Consider the following 24,682-nt stretch of genomic DNA (forward strand, 5'->3'; position numbering starts at 1 on the left):
CTCCAATAAGAAGCTTAGCTAAAGTGTGACGATGGAATGGTGGTGCTGATGATATCTGGAGGATGTTTATTATCCTGTTGTAGCTGAAGATAATTCTAGATCTGATTCTGTAGTGCACAAATCAATCATAACATTATAACACATACTAAATGAAGCATAGTGACATCATATTCACATGTAATGGAGATTAGGTCCAGTGAATGTCGAAGTAAAGACACGCAAAACTTTATTTCCATTTATCATTTTATTTATTATTAACAAAACTTTTACAGGTTCTGCACAAAAACATCTAAATTGTCACATAATATTATACAGATATATAAAACAGATACAGAACAGATGGCTGAGCAGTTCATTTACGTGTATGAAATGGCTTTCTTCAGTCATCCAATTATTGGAGATCCATTTAAATATTTTAAAGTAAATGTTGATGAATAAACAAATTAGGTTGTGACATATTTAATGCAATAATGAACTCCATAACATTAAATAAAATACAGTTAAGCATAGGATTTTTAAAAATACTTTAAAACGGGGCATGTTATCATTTTTAAAGCAATGCCTATCTGGAACAATCAAAGACAGTTTAGCTTTATACTTCAAAGGAAATTTTCATCATAAGTGATCTTCATGACCTGCCTGAGAAAAAATAAGAAAAAGCATTTTAGATCAATTTTTTCTTTTGTACAACTAAACTGTGGCATCATTGTAGGCCATTTCATCAGTGACTTACTACTGCGTTGACGTTTTCTGAGCTCCTGGACCTTCTGCTTCACCCAGCTCTGCTCCCTGTGGGTGCACCACGCACCCTCAGCTGTGTAGAAACTGTGCACCAAAACAAATAGAAGATTTTAGGATCAGCATGTTGTTGAAAAATTACAATGATATTGAAAAGAAAAATAGAGTACTTACATGACTGCATTCACACAAGGAGGATTTCGCTTTTGAAGTCTGAATCCTGTTATAGGTGATGTGATTTTATTGGTGGAGACGGATGTGCAGCAGGGACCAACCTTGATTCGTGCATCTGGTTATGAATGGAGAAGTGAGTGAGATTCCACACTGTTATTTAGATACAAAACAAGCATTTTGTAAAAAAAAAAAACTGTAAAACTTACTTGTGCCCATGATCATCACTGACATGATAACAGCAATGACAGCAAAGTTCATCATCATCTTCTGGTTGAACTGCATGTTGTTGAGCTGCAGATGTCTTGGTGTCTGTTGTCAATGCAAAGATGCTCACTTACTGACACCTTATGCTCCCATTGACCCCTCTATATATCATTAAAAGAGGAACTTTAACACCAGATTTACATATTTTCATGATAAGTTCCAATACATTTTTTCGAGAGAAATTCTTGCCCAGTCTGTAGATTTCTTCTAGGAATTGATGATACAACTTTATCTTAAAGAACAAAAGAAAAAGTACCCTCCAGACAGGGAAGGATTTTATTTACAACACGTTGTATGATTGGTGTTGTGAAATGTCTGACTTATGGAAAGTGGAATCAGAGATGTTACATTACAGTTTCATGTGTCATGTTTTGGCCAAATATTTGTGCTCCATTGTCTATTAGGAAATACATCTTTGTCTATATTTTATAATATATGTGACCTAGTCTGTAATTTAGCTAGATTTTTTGAGCTACATTTTTTTTAGATTTACTACATAAAATCATCCTAGATCATTCTATGAAAATATAACCTTGATATTTTTAACAATATCAAGAAGAATAAACACACACATGTCCTTTTTTCATCATTTTTATGGTTATTAATTATTTGATGCTTCTAATATAATAATATGCTTTTGGGACTTTTAGTCTGGATTTCATAGACAGCGTCACATCCAGAGCTTTTACTGAGAGAACCAAGACAAAGAGTTTAATTCCTGGGAAATGCACAGGCCAACAAAATGTATAATCTAAATGTTGTGTAAGTGGCTTTGAAAAAAAGTTAGCAAAATGTAGATTTTAAAAAAATAATCAGTGAAGAGATAAAAATAAGCAGCATGTTGGTCCGGCAATCATTTCTTATGGCTATAGAGAAGCTGTTGAGAAAGAGGGAAGGATGTAATCTAGTGCAGAACTTACACATGAAAGTAAAATATCATTTTAAAGACAAATACAATGTATCTGCTATTCATTTTTAAACTTTTTTATTTTTACAGTTATACTGTTCCAACAAATCAAAAGTATTTTTTCTTTTTGCCTTTATGTTTAAACCAGTGGCTTGCGGTGACAACTCTTAAGGGGAGGCACGAATGTTAAACTCGTCGAAACATGTACAGAAGTAGCCTGTCATGTGTGTGGCTCGTCATGTCAAAATATGTGTTAGCCACATCATGTGAATATGTGCATCATGTATCATGTCAAAATACAGTATGTGCCTGCTGCAGACATGTGTTAAAGGGGTTTATGATAAAAGAGACGTGTTTGCTAAATACTCACTTAATCTCATGTGTAATCAGAGTTAAGTTTTAAGTGAGTGTCTTGCGAGAATTTTGTGAATATGAACATCTCTTTTATCATAAACCCAAAGCACCTCTGGTTTAAACAAATAATCTTTGCGTCATGTTCTTGGATATTTAGGTAAATGTATGAAGTGTAAGTTCCCTAGCAGAATGCCCAGGATCGTTCACTAAAATAATTGTTATATAATTATTTGATATTGTTTTATTTAAAATATTTTTAAGTTAAACAATGGGCCAAATATGTTCCCAAATTCTGAACAGTATGCAGTATAAATTTTATAAACATCTAATAAATAAATAACTGGGGAATAAATAATAAAAGAGGATGTGGTGCTTCATCTGTTTGCATTTTTAGAGTTCAGTGGGAAAATGTTACAGCATTCTTGGAAACTTCTGCATCTGAAAAGCCTACAGTAAATTATCACATGCATTATGCCTAAAATAAATGCAGTAACACTTTAAGGTTGTATTTGTTAAAAATTAGTTCATGCATCAAGTTACATGAACTAACAATGAACAGTACTTCTAAAGCATTTATTAATCTTACTTCATGTTATTTTCATCAATTACTGTAATAATACATTTTTAAAATCAATCATTGAAACTGTAATCATCAGTTGCACCATGAACTAACATGAGTAATTGTATTCTTTATTGTAATTGCTTGTTAGATCATTTTTTTCATATGAAATGTTATGTAAATATTTTATCACCTCCATTCACAGACTTCTACAAGTCTTTACATGATCAAATATCAACATGTTTTTTTTTTATCTGAGCTTATAAGTTAATGGTTACTATATTTTCAACAAGCGCTTGATTATATTCTTGATCCACACAGTGATTTAAGCTTTTTCTTCCATGCAGTTATTTTTTAAGGTCAGTAGTTAGCAGGCCTGGAGCCAGGGCAGTACTAATATGGGGGCATTCATATTCTAAGAGGGGGGAGGGGGGGGGCAAAGCGAACGAATAAGTCATTTGGGAGTGGACGTCACAGTTAAACGTTTATGGCAGCAGCAGCACATTGCTCATATACAGTATATGCAATTAAATGACCTGTAATACACAAAATATAAAGGTAAATAAGAACTAAAAAATATATATATACTGAATAGCGCACATCTATACTGCCCTACAAAGCGAAAGCGCAGTAACTACGCATTTGGTCAAAATTGAGTTAAGGGTTAAAATGGGCTTTGTGAGATCTGTTGTGTCTTGTTACAAAGTCTCCTGGTTAAATTTTGTCCCATTTCAGAGAAATGTGTGTGCCAAAATTGCAGTAACATGTTTGACTGGCTGGTGTAAAAAACTTTAAAGCCATTTTTCTCAGTTTCAGTGTTTGCGTAGATACTGCACTTAGCCTTTGGAGGGCAGTATAGCTGTGTTTTGTTTTGTGTTCTTGTCCGTAATACTGGAAAAAACACTGTACAATATTTGTTTTGTTAATGTGTTGGACGGTGAAGGAGGATTAAAATAAACAAAATGTCTCATAATTTAAGTCACGGTATTGCAAAATAAAACCTCACAGCTTTTTGAATTTTTTTTTAATAAAATGTAGAGAATAAACATATTATACCTTGAAAATAAAGAAGAAATTGTGAGAAAAAAAACTTCGGAATAAAAGGCTAAAAATAAATGTGTTAAACTTTGAGGAAATAAAACTGTTGTGCTTCGTAATTAAAGGCATTTCTTTTTGAGGAATAAAAGTCACAACTAACTTTTTATAGATTTAAAGAGAGTATTAATATAAACTCTACAAGGCAGCGGGTAACAGGAACAGAATGTGACTCATTATAACATGACCAAGGCCGTTTCACAATATGCGTTCTTGTCTGTACTTGTGTTCTTGTGGACTTGTGAAACGTCATCAGTCGCGGACCAAGTACTGTTCCAAATCAAAGTTCGCATCAAGCCCAAGTTCACATAAAATCCCCGAATGTGTTCTTTATCAAGGATGCATCAGAGGAGACTTGTGTGGACTTATGACAGCGAGGTTTCCCAGAATGCATTTCGCGTCAGAAGTTCGTTCTTCCGAGTCTGAACTTGCAAGTTAGAACTACGAAGGACACAAGTCCGAGTTTGGCGTACTTGGTATTGAGAAACGGCTCAACAAATTAGAAGCAGGCTGAGTATTTAAACATGAGGAGAACCAATGACAGAACAGAATGCATATTAATTAATTACCACGACAACAAATGAGGGTGAATCCTCTTTATATCTTCAGATTTATCACTGGATTTGCACACTTTTGCATGATTTTTCTCTTGGAGACACAACTTCTGCTAACTGCTAGTGAATCCTCAGAATATTTAATGGTGTGACTTTGTGGTCAAGAAACAGAGGAAATGAACAACCCTCATGCCAGCGAGGTGTTTATTTTCAGAGAAAATTTAATGTTGTATTAAGTCATGTGATATGCATAATGTCATGACCACTGAATGATAAACTATTTCTCTTTACAATTAAGGTGATGTTTCTGAATTAGTTATGTTTCTGAATCTGAAGAGGCAAAATACTGATAAAATGTAGTACTTAAATGAACTGTACTTCAGTTTGCAAATGAAAATATTTGTGTGTGACCCTAAGGATGAACATGACAATGCAATGAGGTTCAAAAACTAGACAACTCTTATACTGATAAGAAGCCAGGCGGATCTTGCTACAAAAGTGTCAGACACATTGAATCTATTTACCGCTTTATTTAAGCACAATTCTCAGTACACATTTGTGCATAATCTAAAGTCTTCACATTTGCATTATAACAGACAGAAAAAGACAGTTTGTGAGCACTTCATTGTATAAATGGCTTTGATTAGTCATAAAATCATTTGATGATTCATTAGTTACATTAAAGATACTTGAATTTCTTGCATGCAATCATACATTATATAACAATGACTACATTTACATGTACAACAAGATAACTTCACTTCAAATTTGACGCTGAGAGAACGAAAGGGACATGTTTTTATATTGACCAAATTAAATGTGTTAATGTATCGTTTGTGCTCTAGGGTGGACAGATAATTACTTGACATGTTTAATCTGAGTTATTTCTTAAGTTATTTACGCCTGCCGGCCACGTACGAACTTTGCTTTGTTCCGCTATTTTGTATGGAAGTCTATGAGAAGTCTAGTTTGTGTTCCCCCCAAAAGAGGCGGGGACAAAATTTACAGTCAAATTCCCGGATGTTCCCGTAGTCAGTATGCAGAGCACAAATTATGAACTCCCTTATACTGTCCAATGTTTTAATTTACGTTAAATGACAAACACATTGTTATGGACATATTTCATTATTCAGTGCGGTGATGAAGCCACAAATATTCTGAAAGTGCCTGTAATCGCGCCTTCACAACAAACGCAAAAGTAGCTAAGAGTAAACGATTCACATGTTAAGTCAATGCAAAGGCGCAACAGACATCCTGTGGATTGAGCATCATGGCCGTTTGGCGCACGTAACGAATGATTTGCGCAAATCGCGCAACTTAAAAAATCTTAACTTTGGCCGATATTTGCATTGCGTTAACCAATCAGGAGCTTGCTCTAGTAGGAGGACAAAATAATTTTTGCTGTGTGTGGACACCCAGAGCTGTACCACACATCTTCGTACTTTTATAGAAACAGTAATAAAAAGGATCTTGATTGGAAGAAATTGAGTGAGGAGGTTGGACAATCTGGAAAGTTGTAAAAACGCTCTTTACTCAATTGGAGTATATATATACATATTGAGACTACAAGCTAACTAAACCCAGCAAACTGAGCATATTCGCGTCTGAATTTCACAAGGAACTGATGCGATTAAAACTCAAAATGAGTAGCGTGATTTATTTGCTTTATTCGCGTCTAGTGGGAACGCACAGTAATGGTTTTATACACTGCTGTCACGTTATCTGAGCTGTTTCTGGATGAAGACAGCGAGTCGTGTTGACAGAGTTCAGAGAAAACTTCCTAATGTCAAGTTTAAAGTTTTAATACTGTTTAAAGGCACACCATGGAACTTTTTGGCCACTAGGGGGTGCTAGACATGTATTTTTTACGTCTAGCGCCAGTAGAGGCCACAAGCGCCGCAGCACTGTCGCAAAGGAAAAGAAGACAACTCTTTAGGTCACAAGTGTGCTTTCCAGCATGTAATATGAATATAATTTCATGGGTTTATTTTATTTCAAACGCTAAAAGATCGCATAGCTCATGTTTTCAAGCGAGTTGTAATGGTGATCGCTTGGTTTAAGTTTATATATATATATATATATAAAAAATGCCTTAAAGGGGAATCGAACCCAGATCGCTCGTGTCCATGACGCCACCATGGCGCCACAATGTCAGATGATATAAGTCTCTCTCTAAACTCTCCAAGTAGCCTCCAGTAAAATTCACATAAAAAATAGTGTTTGGGCACCAGACAGGACTTATGCAAGCAATATAACATTGCTTACTAGTACAAAAGCATGAGGAACAAGTCAGCATCGGTCAGAAACCCCTCCTTCTTCTTTAGTTCACGCCAGCGAGCGAACGCTGGCCCAATATTGATACTCGTCCTTCTTTTTATTCTGTCACTCTCCCGTTTTCTCTATCTTAGTTGCTGCTTCGGCCATGACAAAAACATCAGGAAAATAAATAGTTGCGCTCTCACATCCGAATTTGAGGAAGTGACGTATGCCGTAAAGCAGATTTTTGTCGTTTTTTGTTTTGTGTTTAAAAGTACGAGTAAAAGCGATACAGACTCCGTCAGGCTATGGTAGACATGTCATTTAACCTATTTTAAGTCGATGTACCATCACAAGGGTCTTGAAAATATATTATGAAGGTTGAAAAACTACAAAGTGTCACTTTAATTTGATTATACTACCTGTTTTAATACGATTATACTTGCTGCGATTACGAGCTTAATTGAATTTTTTTAATTGAAGTATTGTGTTTACATAAGGGCAACGTATAATCACTATATTGCCAAACTCCCGTTATAATCACTTTATGAGGGTGCATGTAAACGTGGTCAATAACTACAATGAATCATACACACAGCATTTATAAACATACTTTAAGAGGAGGTATGTTAACACTTTAACTTTGTACATTACAGGAAGTTTTCATCAGAGGTGTAGAGACAGTACTGTTGATCTTCATCTCTCTTCTGAGAAAAAATAAAAACAAGAATTTTTAGATCAAAAATATCTTATTTTTGTTCAACTTAACCGTGGCATCAGTGATTTACCCCTGACGTTGAAGTTTGCTGAGCTCCCAGACCTTCTGCTTTACCCACCTCAGCCTCCAGTAGCGGCACAGCTCACCCTCAGCTGTGTAGAAACTGTGCACCAAAACAAGACGATGATTTTTAAGATCAGAATGTTGTTGAAAAATAACAATAATATTAAAAAGAGAAAATAGATATTGTTCCCAAAAAGAGTACGTACATGACTGCTCTCACACAAGGATAACTTTGCTCTTGATGTCTGAATCCTGTTATAGGTGATGTGATTTTTTTGCCGGAGGTAGAGATGGATGTGCAGCATTTTTTTAATAGCTGATGCCCATCTGGTAATGAATGTAGAATTGAGATTAGATTCCTCACTAAAAGCCAAATACCAAATATACACGGATTAAAACTAAAATCAGTAAAACTCACTTGTGCCCTGGATCATCACTGACACAATAACAGCAATGACAGTAAAGTTCATCATCATCTTCTGGTTAAACTTCATGTTGTTGAGCTACAGATGTCTTATGGTCTGTTGCAAAGTTAGAGATTCTCACTTGTGCTTCAACAGAGCTTGTTTATTTGATCAAAACAGGAACATTTTTTGCTTACGCAGTGATTTTTTTTTAGATATTTAATGGTGCAGTTGTGTGCTTAAGGAACAAGGAACAACACTTCTGTCAGCGAGGAGTTTATTTTTAACAGAAAACATAGTTTCCTGTAGATACTCAAAGCAGGAGGTTGTTGCAGGTTGAGTGAAAACAAACATAATAAATAGCATCAGGCCTGTGAGAGATGTGTTGTTCGGGCATCTGTGGTCCCTCATCTCTATCATGTCTGCTCAAATCAGAAGCATGCATTATGGGCGACAATAGATGGGACGGTGGTGCTGATGATATCTGTAAGATGTCTGTTTTATTACTTTTTTTGTATAGCTGAAGATAATTTTAGATTTGATTCTGCAGTGCACAATTCAAATAAATTCAACTCAACATTATAACACATTAACAATCTACATGAAGCGGAGTGACATCATATTCACATTAGATGCAGATTAGGTTCAGTAAAGTCAAAGTGAAGACAAGCAAAACTTAATTTCCAATGATAATTTTGTTTATTTAAAACACAATTTTTACAGGTTCTGCAAAATCTTTACATATATTTTTAATACAGATACAGATAAAATAAGGAACTGATACAAAACAGATGGCATGTGAGTGGTTCATATGAAATGACGTTTCTTTAGTCGTCCAATTATTGCAGATCCATTTGAATGTTGATGAATATATACATTAGGTTCTGACATATTTAATACAATAATAAACTGCATCACATTAAAAATTATAATTAATAATAATGCATAGCATTTTTAAACACTTTAAAATGGGCCATGTTATCATTTTTAAAGCACTGCCTATCTGGAACAATCAAAGACACTTTAGCTTTATACTTTAGAGGAAGTTTTCATCAGAAGTGTAGAAAGAGTGCTGTTGATCTTCATCAGAGGTGTAGAGACAGTGCTGGTGATCTTCTGTCTGAAAAAAAATGAGAACAAGCATTATTATATCAGAAATATCTTATTTTTGTACAACTAAACTGTTTCATCACTGTAGGGTACATTTCATCTGTGACTTACCCCTGAAGTTTAAGTTTTCTGAGCTCCTGGACCTTCTGCTTCACCCAGCTCTCCTTCCAGTGGCTGCACCACCTACCCTCAGCTGTGTAGAAACTGTGTGCCAAAACAAGTAGAAGATTTTAGGATCAGCTTGTAGTTGAAACATAGTGATGATAGAGGAAAGAGAAAATAGATATTGTTTTCCAAACAGACTACTTACATGACTGCATTCACACAAGAACCATTTCGCTTTTGAAGGCTGAATCCTGTTATAGGTGATGCGATTTCTGTGGTGGAGACACGTGTGCAGCATCTCTGAGATACATCAAGCTTGATTGTGTGTTGATCTGGTTATGAACAGAGGAGTGAGTGACATTACATACTGAAATTCAACACTGGAAGATACAAAACAGGCATTTTATCTTATAAAAATCAGTAAAACTTACTTGTGCCCATGATCATCACTGACATGATAACAGCAATGACTGCAAAGTTCATCATCATCTTCTGGTTGAACTGCATGTTGTTGAGCTCCAGATGTCTTGGTGTCTGTTGTCAATGCAAAGTTAGAGATGCTCACTTTCTGACACCTTACGCTCCCACAGACCCCTTTTTATATCATTAAAAGAGGAACATTAACACCGGATTTAACGCTGCCATGATCTCATACATTTTTCTGGAGAAAAGCTATCGAACATTCTCGACTACTCTTTAGATATCTTCTGAGACTTGATGACGCAAATGTATACCAACGGACGGAAAAAAACTACTTGTACACAGGGCGAAGTTAATTTACCACACGTTTTATGATGTATGTCGGTGTTGTGAAATGCCTTAAATGTGGGCTCTAAATCAGAGATATTGCATTTCAGTTTAATTGGTCATGTTTAGGCCACATTTTTGTGGTCAATTGTCTATTAGGAAATAGATAATATGTGAATTGACTGTTTTCTACATAAAATCATCCTACATAATGTAAATCAATGTTTAAGAAGCCCTTGTTATTGTTTTGTACAAAATGCAGTGTCAATAAAATCATTCATTTCAGTGTTTTAAAATCATTGATTTCAGTGTTTTAAATTAAAGGGGACATAAGTGCTATAATTGGGTTCCCAATTGGGTGCTTGTATCAACCTAGAAAATGTGAAAAATATCAACCCAGTAACTTAGTTTTGGTAAACCATTCTCTGCAAGCATGTGAAAAAAAGGTCATGGATATTTGGCTAATAAATTATTACTACATTGATACTTGTAGTAATAATAAAATAATTAGATTATGATATTTATAGTGTGAATTTCATAGACAGTTTCACATCCAGAGCTTTTACTGAATGTTCCTGTAGCTCATTTGATACAGCACTGTGTTAGCAGTGTCAAGACCAAGAGTTTAAATACTGGGAAATAGACATGCCAACAAAATGTATACCTTAAATTTAGTGTAAGTCACAGTTTGGAAAATATACATTTTTTTTTAAAATAATGAGTAAAATAAAAATAGTAAGATGATGGCCCAGCCATCGTTAATGGCTGGAAAAAAACTGTTCCAAAAGAGGAAGGATGTAATGTGGTTCATGCCTAAAAGATCATTTTGAAGACATTTATGCACTTTCCATCCTGACTTCACTAACTTTCCATTAAATTAAAACAAACAATCATCAAATCTCATTGAACATTACTCTATGAAATTATTAAAATATTAAATAATGCACAAAATGTATGATAACTAGATAAAATCACTGTAAAAATGTTTTGTATAATCAACTTGGATTTAAAAGTCATCTCAACTTTTATTTTTTTATTTTGACTATAATTAGTTGCTGTAACTATAAAATGAAGTTGAATTATATGTTGAAGTAAGTTATAACAACTGATCTCTAGTCAAGATAAATAACAGTAAGTTAAAATGACATTCGAGTTGATTAAAATAAAGTTTTTTTTTACAGTGTAGGTAAATGTATGAAGTTTAGTTTTATTTATAATTATCGGTAGATACGCTATATTTTTACTATTTAGAAAGTGACCAATATTTTAAGCCCTTAACTGGCACAAATTCCTTTTAAGTGGGGGTGAAACTGTGATGTACACCTTTAAATTAATATAACTCTGGCATTTTTTGGTCTAGAAGCCTTATTGTGGTCTTGTTTTAAAGAAGCCTATTTGAGTTTGGCTTTTTTTTTGCAGTTTTTTAAAGTGTATGGAGGTGAAAATATTGAATAAAAAGTTGTTATAGCAGTTAAAATTTATATTAAAATAATAATAATAATAATAATGCAATAACATTCATTTTATAAGTAAACAGGGCTTGACATTTTATATGCTTGATCGTGGTTTCTGTTAAAAGTTATTTAAGGCTTTTAATGGCAAATGTCGAGAGGGCATTATTGTTGCACAAAATAGCCTTCATTAAAATGATACACGAACCTCTCCACTGGTGTGTTTCCTTTGATTTCGGACAAAACTGGGATGTGTGCATTCAGGTATGCACTATGAATTTCTCTCCGCTCTTGCCCAGAGAGTGTGCACACACTTAAAATCACTTCCATGCAATTGTTTTATCTTTCCCAAAGTGTACGTGTATGCGCTCAGAATGCGTCCCCTGCATTTGCAAAACCATCAGCTCTCGCGCCCTCTCTGGTAAAAAGGTGGCACTTTAGTCCTCAATGCGAGCCTCCGCTGATTGGGCAACAAACAGTCTCAGTACGTTGCACTGGGTGCAGGGAGTGCTCAGGGGAGTTGTAGTTTCCCAGTGTCGCATTGCACATTGTTTATAACTTCGCATAACTTTTAAGAAAACTACAATAAAAAAATATATTTAACCTGCCAAAGTGGCTAGTGGGATTGGCTGTCTTAACCACCACAGCCGAAATCTACCCGCATATGGCGGGTTGGTGGGTGTTAATGTCAAGCCCTGTAAGTAAAATTATAAAAATATGTTTCCCAAAATTAATAATGTAATCATGAAGCCACAAGTCTCAATAGTTGTGATTCAACTTTCAAGTTAAAATCACAAAAAATAGGTTTGTGTCACAAGTGTAGTGGTTTTACCAACAACGGCCACTAGGTGTCAACAGTTTTCTGCATACTCTTGTCACAAATTAATAAATTACTGTCACTGCGTTATTATTTATTGCAAAAAGGTTTTGAATATATGAAAACTACATTCTTAGAGCTTTCCAACAATATATAGTTTGTCGTGATTGTTTAGGTTTAGAGTAGGGTTTTAGTGTTATAAATAAGTAAAAAATGGCCTACCTGTGGGCACATGACTTTTTAGAACAGGGGTGTCAAACTCAGTTCCTGGAGGGCCGGTGTCCTACAAAGTTTAGCTCCAACCAGCTCCAACACACCTGTTTGAAAGTTTCTAGTAATCCTGAAGATAGCTGCATCAGGTGTGTTTGATTAGGACTGGATCTAAACTCTGCAGAGACACCCCATGCCCTCCTGGATTTAAGTTTGACACCCCTGTTTTAAAAACTGACTCTCACTACATCATAATTCTACCAAAATTAGATGAAATATGAAAACTACACTCTTTGAGCTTTCCAATAATATATAGTTTGTCAAGATTGTTTAGGTTTAGAACAGGGTATTAGTGTTACAAACATGTAATAACAAAGTGGGCCCACATGTGGACCCGTGGCATTTTAGAAAATGTCTCTCACTACATTAGAATTCTCCCAAAATGGTGATGATAAATGAAGGTACAATCTTAGAGCTTTTAAACGACATATAATTTGTCATGTTTGGATAAGAATTCATATGCAAAACACTGAAACGTAGGCGCACCGCTGGCGGGACAGTGACATTTCGCAGAATATAAATGTTTTGAGGCACACCGTTTTCATTAATGAATCAATTACTCCCCCCATAATTTAATTTAAAAAACATTGTTGAAATATGTATTTAAGAGGCTTAGAGATTTCCAATGTTACATAGTTTTATCATGATAGATTCAAATTTACATGCAAAATACTTTCTGCTCTCTAAATTGGTACTATGTCCTGCTGACTTATCATCTGCTGGCGTATCACAACACTACAGAAACTGAGGACATTCTGGGACAAGGTAAACACAAACATTGGAGGGATCACAAATTCTAAGTATTGCAATAATTAATAATAAATAAAAATAAATAATACTTGCTACATACTGTATATTATATCTACCTGGTCATGTATAGGCATAAAGCATAAATATTTGTGACTATCCTGAGTATCTGTTTACATGGGGGTTTCCAACAGTGGTTAAACATTTTCCCAATGAAGTCTAAAACTGCAAACAGATAAAGTACCGCATCCTCTTTTTTAAAAGAAATGAAATCATGGTCTTGACTTGTGGAAGTGGCATCTTGTGGTTTCCTCTGTATTTTAATGGGACCTGGGGCCAGATTCACAAACATGTTCAAGAGACAAAATAAGAACTCTCTTATGATAAATTATAAAGAGTTAATAAGAATGTTCCTTAGTGTAGTTCTCGAAAATTTCTAAAGAAGGTCTCAAATATTTTCTGAAGAACATCTTCATGTTCTATCTTTAACTGCGAAGAATTTATTTGGAAGGGCTCTGATAACAAAATAAATATGATGGAAAATAAAATAATAAGAAAAAATTAATAGACTCTCACTGTTGACTGACCAAAGTATTTACATCTGGATCACAAGCAGTATTAATATATATAAAAAGTAGGTAAGTAAGTAAGTAAAGTCCAATTTATAGTCGTGCGTAAGGTCTACGCCGTAGGTTATCCGTTGCCTCTGCGTAGCCTGACTTGTACCTCGCAAATTTTTTAACAGCACGTCAGTTCTACGCGGACCGCAAGCCCTGTGATTGGTCCATTAGAATCCCTCTCATCAGGTAAAAAAACTGCATCATAGGTATTTCCGTTTGCGAAAGTAAGAACAAAGATGAGCCAAGTTGAGGAGTGATTTAGCTGAAACTGCAACAAAAGTCGCTGTTTATTTACTTCCATCACTGCTGGTCATCTCAAAACATACACAACTGTTTTTTCTTTGTTTGTGGGTTAAACTTGCCAAGCTGCTTCTTTATTGATGGTCGCCCTGCTACTGCGGTTACACACGTAAATACTGCCTACCAACGGTCTGCGTGTGTTTGCACATCGACGCGGATGACGACGTAGAAGTATAAATGAAAACCGAAGGGTATCCTGTGGCTATGCCGTAGGACGTACACACAACTTTAACCAGCCCTTAAGTAAGTAAGTGGTACATAATATTTATTGGTAACACTTCAAAATAGTTGTATATAGGGATGCACGATATATCGGCCGACATATCGTTATCGTCCGATAACTGCTTATTTTTAATATTATCGGTTATCGGTCTGATAGCAAAATTAGGCCGATAAATGACATAGCACGAAGATGACATGTGTTGCGGGCTTAAGAAGAGTATGCTAGTCTAGCGCAAAGACAAGATGTCTGCGGTCTGCGAGTTTTTCATTGTGAAAATAATATGAATATTTATCGGCCTACAGATATCGGTTATCGGCCCCCAAATTTAAAGAGTTATGGCTTATCGGTATCGGCCAAAATTTCCATATCGGTGCATCCCTAGTTGCAGAGATGGGACCAAGTCACACATGTGCAAGTCTCAAGTAAGTCTCAAGTCTGAACCTTCAAGTCTCAAGTAAGTCCCAAGTATTTTTTGTCTTGGGCAAGTCAAGTCAAGTCAAGTCACAGGCTATATCAAGTCAAGTCAAGTCAAGTCCTGTAGTAGGTCAAGTCAAGTCCAAGTCAAGTCACCTTATTATTGTAATTTTACCTGCAGAATCTGATCTTAATAAATTGAAAAGACAAGATATACAGTAAGTAACTAACAGTTAATTACAATAATTTGGATTTGCATTGTAAATTACTCATGTTCAGTAAAATACATCATGGAATCAAACAAAATTGTAACTTCATAAATTATTTATTTTTCACGTCTGCCAACCTTGTTTGAAATGTTTGAAATTTTCAACATTGAGTCCATAAAACAAATAACAGCTTAACACCCAACAGACTCCTCTCTGAACACCTCCCTCTCTCTCTCTTTCTCTCTCTCTCTCTCTCTCTCAAACATAATTCACACGCACGCACGCACGCACGCACACACACACACACACACACAAACTCTCTCTCTCACTCACACTCTCTCTCTCACACACACACACACACACACACACACACTTGTGTAATGCTCTGAATGCTCAAGGCTGCGCCCAGAAAAATGAGCGCGTCGCACCGCGTGCGCGTCTCTTCCGTTCGTGCGCCTACATTTGAAATAACGAACTTGAGCGCACAAAAGACGGTTACAAACTTAGAAAAAGTAGCCAAGTCTCATCCCGCTCAGATCAAGGGAAGTATTTAAAAAAAAATCTAAATTATTTTGCCCACATTTGTCCCCAACACGGTATAATGACTCATCATTGATGCAGGTTAATGGCTACTTTAGCTATTATTACATTATCTATCTACCAACTAACCAGACATAAAAAAAATGACAAGCACTTACTATGGCTCTTCAAATGACGGACAAAATTGGAGGTTGTCACGTGGCTGCCCGTGATTTTAATGTTGCATGTCTTGCAATGCACTGTTTGTCTTTTGACATCTTGTTGAAGCCAAAAGCGATGACCCTCGGTACCCCTCCGGCTGACATGTTGATATCTGATCTAAGTGGGCGTGGCGTGCGTAAGGTACGAGAGCTGCATAGTGTCGTGATTCAGTCATGACAACGCCATTCTTAGCCTGCACTCCAGCTGCGTCAACTTAATTTTTTAAAATTATTTATATATTTTATATTCAAACTGAAAACATGATGTGATTAACACTCAAGTCATTCAAGTCATCGTGTCTCAAGTCAAGTCAAGTCCCGAGTCTTTAACTTCCAAGTCCGAGTCAAGTCTCAAGTATTTTATTTTTTGTCAAGTCAAGCCACAAGTCACAAAAATAGCGACTCGAGTCGACTCGAGTCCAAGTCACCAAGTCACAAGTCCCCATGTCTGCCTAGTTGTATATGTTAACTTTAGTTATTATTGTTAACTTTATATAGTTAGTTAGTTATGGCATTAGCTAACATAAACTAACAATAACCTATTTTTTAGCATTTGTTAATATTAAAGGGGCCATGTCACAAGACTTTTTTAAGATGTAAAATAAATCTTTGGTGTCCCCAGAGTACACATGTGAAGTTTTAGCTCAAAATAGCATATAGATAACTTATTGTGGCATTTTGGGTGTGTACTTTAAAATGCAAATGAGCTTATGAAATTCAAACACTGATCACAATGATGTTGGTTTGTTGCAATTGAAACTCAACTATGCTGTCAATTATTTTCTGACTCTCTCTTTCTCTCTGCACTAAATGGCTGTGCCGTGGTCGGATAGTGCAGATTAAGGGACAATATTATTATAATATGATCTCCTTATGACATCATAAGGAGCGCCACATTTCAATGACCTAATTTTTCACGTGCTTGCAGAAAATAGTTTACTAGGGATGTAACGGTATCGAAAAATCACGGTGCGGTAGTATTTCGGTATGATGCCCACGGTACGGTAATTATTGAAACATTTGCAGGAAGAAAACAAAACAAATTAAGACTTGGAAAAACTCCCATAAGTGTTTATTAAACAAGACTGAACATTACAATGTACAAAGTGTAGTTAAGTGTTTACAATTTTCATAAAAAGGACAAAAAAATTAAGTTTCATTTTAGTTTGTCGACTTTAAACAACTCCCAATCAGTCAGGTTTTAAGAATTGAGTGACTCCCTCAATTGACCTAGTTTTTATTATTATTAATATTAATGCTAATGCTTGGTACTCCTATGAAAGCAACGGTTGTGATTGTAGAATCAAGAAAAGATGATGGGTTTTAAGATGGGTCAATTCCTGAAAACAAAAGCAACCCAGTAAAAAATGAAAATTGCTTACTTATTGTAGCTGGACCTAGAGCTGAGGTCGGCTCACTCAATACAGGGGCGCGTTTCCCAATCGGAAGTCTGCAGCCTCTATGGGTCGCATTTGTAGGCTGCATACGTAACGAAGACTGTCTTATTTCAAAATATTAACATTTTTCAAGTTGACTATTATTCTTATTTAATCGTATATTATTGTAACACGCTTATGACTTGCGAATGTAATACTCAGTTAACTTAAATACACCAGGCGTTTAATGACGGATGCAGCCTGCATATGCAACCTAAGGAGGCTGCAACCTTCTAATTGAGAAACGGCATACACACTCTGCTCATTCACGGATTTACTCACTCGTTTTTTGAATGTCCATCACATTTTGTCCTTCCTCGTTTCTTGTCACAGCGAACGCGAACTTTTTCGACACATCAGATTTAAAATCCGTGTTTCTTTTGCTTCCGCCATTGCCGCTCCACTTGTAGAGAGGCGTCAGAGTAGCACGCATGGGATTATAGGAATTGTAGTTCCCGCGTCCCTTCACTCGCTTTACTTGACCGGAAAAAAACTACACGTGTTGCCCGGAAGACCTAACGTTTTACCGATCATGTGACCACGGTGGTACCGGGAAAATCTTCTACCGCAATCCCACGAAATTTATAATACCGTTACATCCCTATAGTTTACCAAAACTAAGTTACTGGGTTGATCTTTTTCACATTTTCTAGGTTGATAGAAGCACTTGGAACCCAATTAAAGGACATGGAAAAAGTCAGATTTTCATGCCATGGCCCCTTTAATATTAGTTAATTTTGCATTAACTAGCTACAACTTTTGATCTTAAAAATGCTGAAATTAACGTGATCTAAGATTAATAAATGCTTTAGAGATATTGTTCATTGTTAGTTCCTGTTAAAGAATACAATTAACTAATTAACTATATAAATATTAACAATAATAACTAAAGTTAACAAATACAACTATATTGAAGTGTTACCAATAAATGTTTTGTACCAATGTAATATGGCCTGGTGGGCAGTGCCCCAACAACCTTCCCTAACCTCCCCCACACAAATGATAGATAGATAGACACAAACAGACAGATACAGACGAACAGGACAGGACAGGGCAGGTATTCCAGAAATCTTACATATTGTGCCTTTAATGTTGTTGACAGACTGTCTCTGTCTCATATGACTTTACAGTCTCACATTTGAGAATTTTATGCAATAGTTTAGCTCAGCACAGCAGCACACACTGTTTTAAGGAACACCAAATCAGACCACAATGACTCTTTTGACCTTGGAAACTGAAACTGTCTGTCTTTCTACATTTATTTTCTAGAGGTCGCTAGCTAGCTGCTTTGGATGCTTCCTGCTACAGTCAAACAGTTTCTTCTGTAGAAAAAGGCTTATCAAAATATTCAATGTGTTTTAGAATTTTGGTTTTGACCTTAAAAGATGATGGGAAGAGAAGATGGGAAAATTGGTTTAAACACAAACCATTACTTTACCCCCATATTTACCTGTTCTTGTCCCCTTTTCTATAGTATGCATACCATTCATGATACTTACTTTATCAACTTGTGTAACATACATTTTTCTTCACTCTTTAAAGAATATTTTCAGAAGAACGATTAGATTTCATGTTATTAATGCCTATAGCATCATCTGTGAAATTAGCACTTAAACCATTCAACAGCGAAGATGTGATTAATGGCTTCTAAACGGCAATGTCATTAAGACCCCTAGTTTGTTGTTGAAGGTAAAGTGCAGACCACCATGACCTAGAAAACCCAGGAAATGCTTCAACCAGACTAGACATTACTGCAAATAAGTAAGTAATAAATTTGCTGCTTAGCTACTGTGGTTTTTGTTTTTGTGATTGCATCTCAGAGTGTGATTCACATACAGTACACAGAGGACAATAAGAACACTGTATAGAAATATTTGGGCACTTACATTTTAAGTAACTTGAAATTAAAAGTCATTTTAACTGTATTGACTAGTGATCAGCTGCTGGAACCTATAAAATAAGTTGGCATAAATAAAGCAAATTCAACTTGATTTAATAAGTTACAGCAATTCATCACAATGACGTAAATCCTAGTTGATTAAACTCAAAAATGTATATACAATAATATATATATATATTTCCAATCAGCAGGGCAGCATGTTCCTTTTTATTCTGCATATTTCACAAAATCAAGGGTTACATAATTTTTCAGATGCACTTCTCACAATAAATATGTTTTTGCATTAAAGAAGAAAGCCCCTGTCAGTATTAAACAAGCAGAAGTGGTTAAGTGGAGAAAGATGAGGTGACCTCATTGTCAGCAACATCATCATCCACAATAATGGCACATTTAAAAACATGAAAAGTAATTTTGTTTAAAGAAAGAGAAAGTTCAATATTTCATCTTTTCTCACTTTTAGTACGAGGAAACATTTAATGTAAATCTTGTCTGTTTGAAACACTCATTTTATACTATTCAAATGTTATTTCTGTTTACTAAAGATTAAATATAATATAAAATACATGATCTCATACAAATGAGGAAAAAGTTCTATTCAAAGAAAATGGGTGGTTGAGGTCAATCAGTCGATTATTGGATTGTATCATCTAATATGAATCAACTAATATAGACTTGTTTCTCATAAATGACTCATTTTACTACATACAGTAGAAGGCTGTACACAGACAGCAAACTCGAAACTATATGAGCATAAAGGTTACTCGCTATCTAGTCCTAATGCATGGAAGACACTTTCAAAGAAATTTCAATTTCATTTTTAGTATGTGATTAAAGTAATATTTAAACATGCAAAAATAAAAGAAAAATAGTGACACAAAAATATTCATTACATTACTTTGTGTATTTGGTGTAATACAATGTGTTTGCGTGGTTTTGTTAAAAAAGCATAATTTTCCACATACCGTAAATTTTTTTTGTAGCACCACTAATTTCCACCCATCTGTAACAGGTCGTTTTGTACAAAGCTCATTGTTCTGAGAAAGCGCACTGTGAACCGATTGGCCAGCTATCCAATGGTTGTGATTTGCCGAATACCGTAATTACGTAAACTTGCCATGTTTTGAAAGATGAGCTCTCAAGCAATTGTGAAAGCCAGGAGATACTGTCGTCTTTACTACCTTATTAATACGAGCCTGTATCTGACCCAGAAAACTCAGATGACTAAATTGATCGATCAACTTTACCAGCACGATGTGAGCAGAACGTAACAGATTGGTAAGGCATTTGTGATCGTAGAAACGACAAACAAGCGCTAATCTGCACTGTTAAAAACATGCATTTGAATCGTCAGTAGGAAATTCATTAACTATGAAAACACAGGCTCAAAAATTGCTTTTGAATCGTCAGTAGGAAATTCATTAAATATGAAAACACAGGTGTGAATCGCATTTGAATCGTCAGTAGGAAATTCATTAAAAAACGCGTTTGAATAGTCAGTAGGAAATTCTTTAAATATGAAAACATAGGCGCGTCACTGCTCAAAACTTGCCTTTTATTTGTCAGTAGGATATTCTTTAAATAAAAAACATCGGATGCTTACAGGATGTCAGTCAGCAGAACCAGCTCCAATTGCTCCACTTTTTAGATGAAGCTGTTGTGTAGGTTACATCCAGCCTTGTAACTCCCCAGTGTTTTGAAAGTAGTCCTTTTGCAAAATGTGCAGCACACAATCAAACATTTGGGCTGTACTGTTCTGAACAACGTTGTAAATAAAACCTAACCCCTGGTTTTCTTAATATTTGGAAGGCCAAACAAAGTAGTTTTACAACAAAACACAGCGTCTGCTCGACATGGTGGAAACAACACTACAGCGTGTTTGAAAGTTACACTCTCTATATTTGCGTATATATTAGGGCGGTGTTATGAAAATGTTCAAACCAGCGTGTGTACGAGGCTTCACTTTAAAAAAAATCTTTGAATTTGAAACTTTAATTTTTGCAACTTTACAGATCGTTTATATGAACAGACATCTTTTAACATTCTAAAAACAAAAGAAAACATAAAATCGGGTCATATGACTCCTTTAAATAATACATTTTTAATTAAAACTGTTACTACTTATAGCAATTGCTATACCCCACTGTTTAACTCTTTCCCATCCACTGACGAGTTATCTTGTCAATCCGCAATACCACTATTATCCACCATGTGGCACACTTCTGCAACTTTTAAAACCTGGAAGTATCGCTCTAGGGCAAACAGTATGTCCGTCTAAGTTTTGAGGATCGCTTTGCATCTAATCTCTATTAAAAGTCCTTTACACAAAAGGAATTATCTCAGCTTTTTGCTCAAAATTAGGTGTTTTTGAGAGGTGATAAAAGAGAAACTTTTTTTTTTTTTGAAAGCAGAGGGTCTGTACTTTCATTTAATATATTGTATGTTTATATATTTAAAGAAGAGCATTTTCTAGGAGGCATTAAACTTTTGTGAAAATCATGAAAAATGCTGGAGGGGAAACGGTAAAAAAAGAAACACTTTTGTGGCACAAATCTCCAGGCTGGTCTAGACTACTGTAACTAGTAGCACATAACTTGTAAGGCTGGTTGACCAGCATGGTATTTCTGGTTGACCAAGCTAGTCTAGCTGGTTAAGCTAGTTGAGATGCATAATCGGGACAAAGTCATTTCAGTAGTGTTGTAGTCAAGACCACCTAAACCGATGCCAAGTCATGACCAAGACCAAGACAGGCAGAGACCGAGACAAGACCAAGACTTTAAAGGGTCGAGACCAAGTCAAGACCAAGACAGGCTGAGACCAAGTCAAGACCAAGACCGGCTGAGACCAAGTCAAGACCAAGACCAGTGCAAGTCACTGCATTAAAACACTTATGATAAAATGTGGAATGTGCGTGTGTGTGTGTGTGTGTGTGCCATCAGAGGAGTTGATAAAATAATCAAAGGCGTTGCAGATTTGTGGGAATTAATCTTTGTCTATAAGCAAATAAAAGTAAACAAACACTAAAGAGCTGAAATCAACTTAACCATTTATTCTGAACTGTCTTTCCATGGCTTGCCATCCACTTAACACAATGCAGGTGTTTTAGTAATAAAATTAGAAAAATTGTCATTGGGAGAAACTTAAACAATGCCAACATCATATGCCAAACCTGAATAAACTGCATAAAATTAATGCTAAAAAAGAAATTTGTGATGTGCCGTCAGTTGTAGTCTTGACCGATCTTGAAATAAAATTCAGAGTCCTCTTTATCTGAGACCGAGACGAAACTGAGTAAAAATGCGGTCGATTCCAAGAGACCGGTCTTTAACTACAACACTACATTTCAGCACACATACACAAACAAACACATTTGGTCCCCTCAACATAGATGATCTTCCCCTTCACACACATTTTTCACATTGCATTAACCTGTGCACTTTCACAAGGCCGCTACTGCGCATTAAATTAGTCCTCAAAGTTGAGAAAGTACAACCAAGAAACAAAACATGCACAATGCAACTAACAAATTCACTGCTAGTATTAGAATTCCTCTTTTCCAACTTTGATAGCTCCTTAATGATCTTTCTCATATCTGGTCCTTTTATATCCGTAAGCTAGGCTTTTTTTGGTTACACATACATTGAACAAGTATCTCAGGAAGTCATCATCGTATATATTAACAGTGATAAATCAAATGTAATATGATTACAAAGTTTGCCATTACTAATAAAACCCAGTGTTTTGGTTAGTTTAGTTTGTGTGGAATTACCCCAGAAGTCGACCTGTGGCGTGCGAGTGGGGCTCTGCTTGTGGGAGGATGTCCCAGTTTTAAGCTTAAATAGACTGCGTCTTTTTCGAGGGTCGCAACACAACTGACGATCGTGCCAAAAAATGAAGTTGCATAGGTTGTGTTTCTGTGCAGGTCTGCTGCTGTGTCTTCTGGTCTCCAAGACAGCGCAGGAAAGTGAGTTTTACACATTTTTATTAATAGTTACGCCAGATGACCACCAGATTGCTTTGGTTTATGATGGCTCTAATATTATTAAAGTATTTTAATTACTTTTGTAAAATAAGAGTCACATCAATGCTGTTAGCTTCAATAGGTGGAGTTATTCGTGAAAGCTGTTTAAGAACTACAGATACTAAAGTTCGTATGCAACTTCTGGAAAGCTACTTCATCCAGCGCAAACCCTTGTACTCTGTGGAGGCTGTGAGGTGAGAACTGATTCACGATTTTGGAGGCTACTTTTGTGTGAATGAATGAAACTTATTAAAAACACAAATTATTAGGACAACGAAAGGCTTTTTTTCATCTGTAGTGTAATATTTTTTTGACATTTCATTCTGCAGATTTCGCACAGTCAAGGGGCTCACAATCTGCTCAAATCCCTCCTCGCGATGGGCCAAAAAAGCTATAAAGCACCTGAATAAAAAGAAGAAACCTAAGTCAGGATAAAACAGGTTGACAAATATTTCAACCAATACTACATCAACTCAAACTTAACGCAAGAGACCAATGAATGTTAATTATTTTGAAATGCACTTTATTGTAAGCTGTGATGTTTAAAAAATACCTGTAGCGGATGTTTTATACAATAAGATTGTACTTTAATAATATTATATATTGTGTATTTCTCGCTCTCAAAGAAATGTATTTACTCAGTAATTTTGTATTTCAGTCTGTCAACTGTTCAATGCTCTGTATTGCTAAAAATTTAAGCAATTGTAATAGTGTTTACTTATTGCTTCAAACAGCACATATGTGGTTTCTGCAGTTAAAAATTCAGAAGAGCAATTAAACAATCTTTAGAAAATAGACATCAATCTTTAGAAAATAAACATCTTAAAACTTCATCTTTTTCATGAATTTAAAGAATTTCATTACTTTTTGGACATACATTTTTCCTAATATTTTTAATGGCAACCAGGTAACTTACTTTTTAATATAAACCATCTTTTTTCCAGTGTGGTTACCCTGGCTCATTATAGTATGTCTCACTGCAGAAATATAGAGTATCTTAGTATTTAAAGTATGAAAATTAATATGAATAAATTGGTTATAATGACCAATCAATGTCGAGTTGTAAACTGGATGATACATTAAGCAAACCATGGAAAAGTACAGTATACGTGTAGCCCCATGCATGTTCCTCCACAATGGCAAACATTAAAGGCATAGGACTCTATTTTAATACTTCAACTGTAGAGGGCGTGAGAGAGGAAAACCTCAAAGTCTAAGTTGTAGGTAATGTAGGTTAAGTGGGGGCACTGCTAAACACCTGCCACTGAATGAATGTTGTAGACCACACTGTAAAAGGAACAACATACTAATGTACAGAGTTATAAAGGGGTTTCCCCATAGTTGTGTTTCCACGCATGTTATTTCCAAGACATGCACTTTAGCATTGTCCCTTAGCCAATAAGCAAACAACTTTATTTAGTGTATTTAATAGTACTTCTAGGCAAGAATAGTTACCTACCAATGTTATGTTACGTATAGCCTTGCATAG

General features: G+C 35.5%; 2 protein-coding genes across 4 annotated transcripts in view; one reads left to right on the top strand and one right to left on the bottom strand.

The window, feature by feature from the left end:
* The window catches only part of LOC129442857 (uncharacterized), a 183,223-nt gene that overhangs the window by 33,877 nt on the left and 124,664 nt on the right, over positions 1 to 24,682 (bottom strand). For all 3 annotated transcript variants that reach the window (XM_073855134.1, XM_073855130.1, XM_073855138.1), the window contains 2 exons: positions 9,733 to 9,835; positions 9,507 to 9,633 (listed from right to left, as the gene is read on the bottom strand). In XM_073855134.1, the coding sequence (XP_073711235.1) occupies positions 9,507 to 9,633; positions 9,733 to 9,835 (230 nt within the window). The remainder of the gene's footprint in view (positions 1 to 9,506; positions 9,634 to 9,732; positions 9,836 to 24,682) is intronic.
* On the top strand, positions 22,801 to 23,838 carry LOC129442861 (monocyte chemotactic protein 1B-like). Its single transcript, XM_055203164.2, has 3 exons — positions 22,801 to 23,136; positions 23,276 to 23,387; positions 23,523 to 23,838. Exons 1-3 carry the CDS (start codon positions 23,064 to 23,066, stop codon positions 23,626 to 23,628), a joined length of 291 nt encoding a protein of 96 aa, XP_055059139.2. The 5' UTR covers positions 22,801 to 23,063; the 3' UTR covers positions 23,629 to 23,838.

The sequence above is a fragment of the Misgurnus anguillicaudatus genome, chromosome 2 (assembly GCF_027580225.2).
Source record: "Misgurnus anguillicaudatus chromosome 2, ASM2758022v2, whole genome shotgun sequence".
Lineage (NCBI taxonomy): Eukaryota > Metazoa > Chordata > Actinopteri > Cypriniformes > Cobitidae > Misgurnus > Misgurnus anguillicaudatus.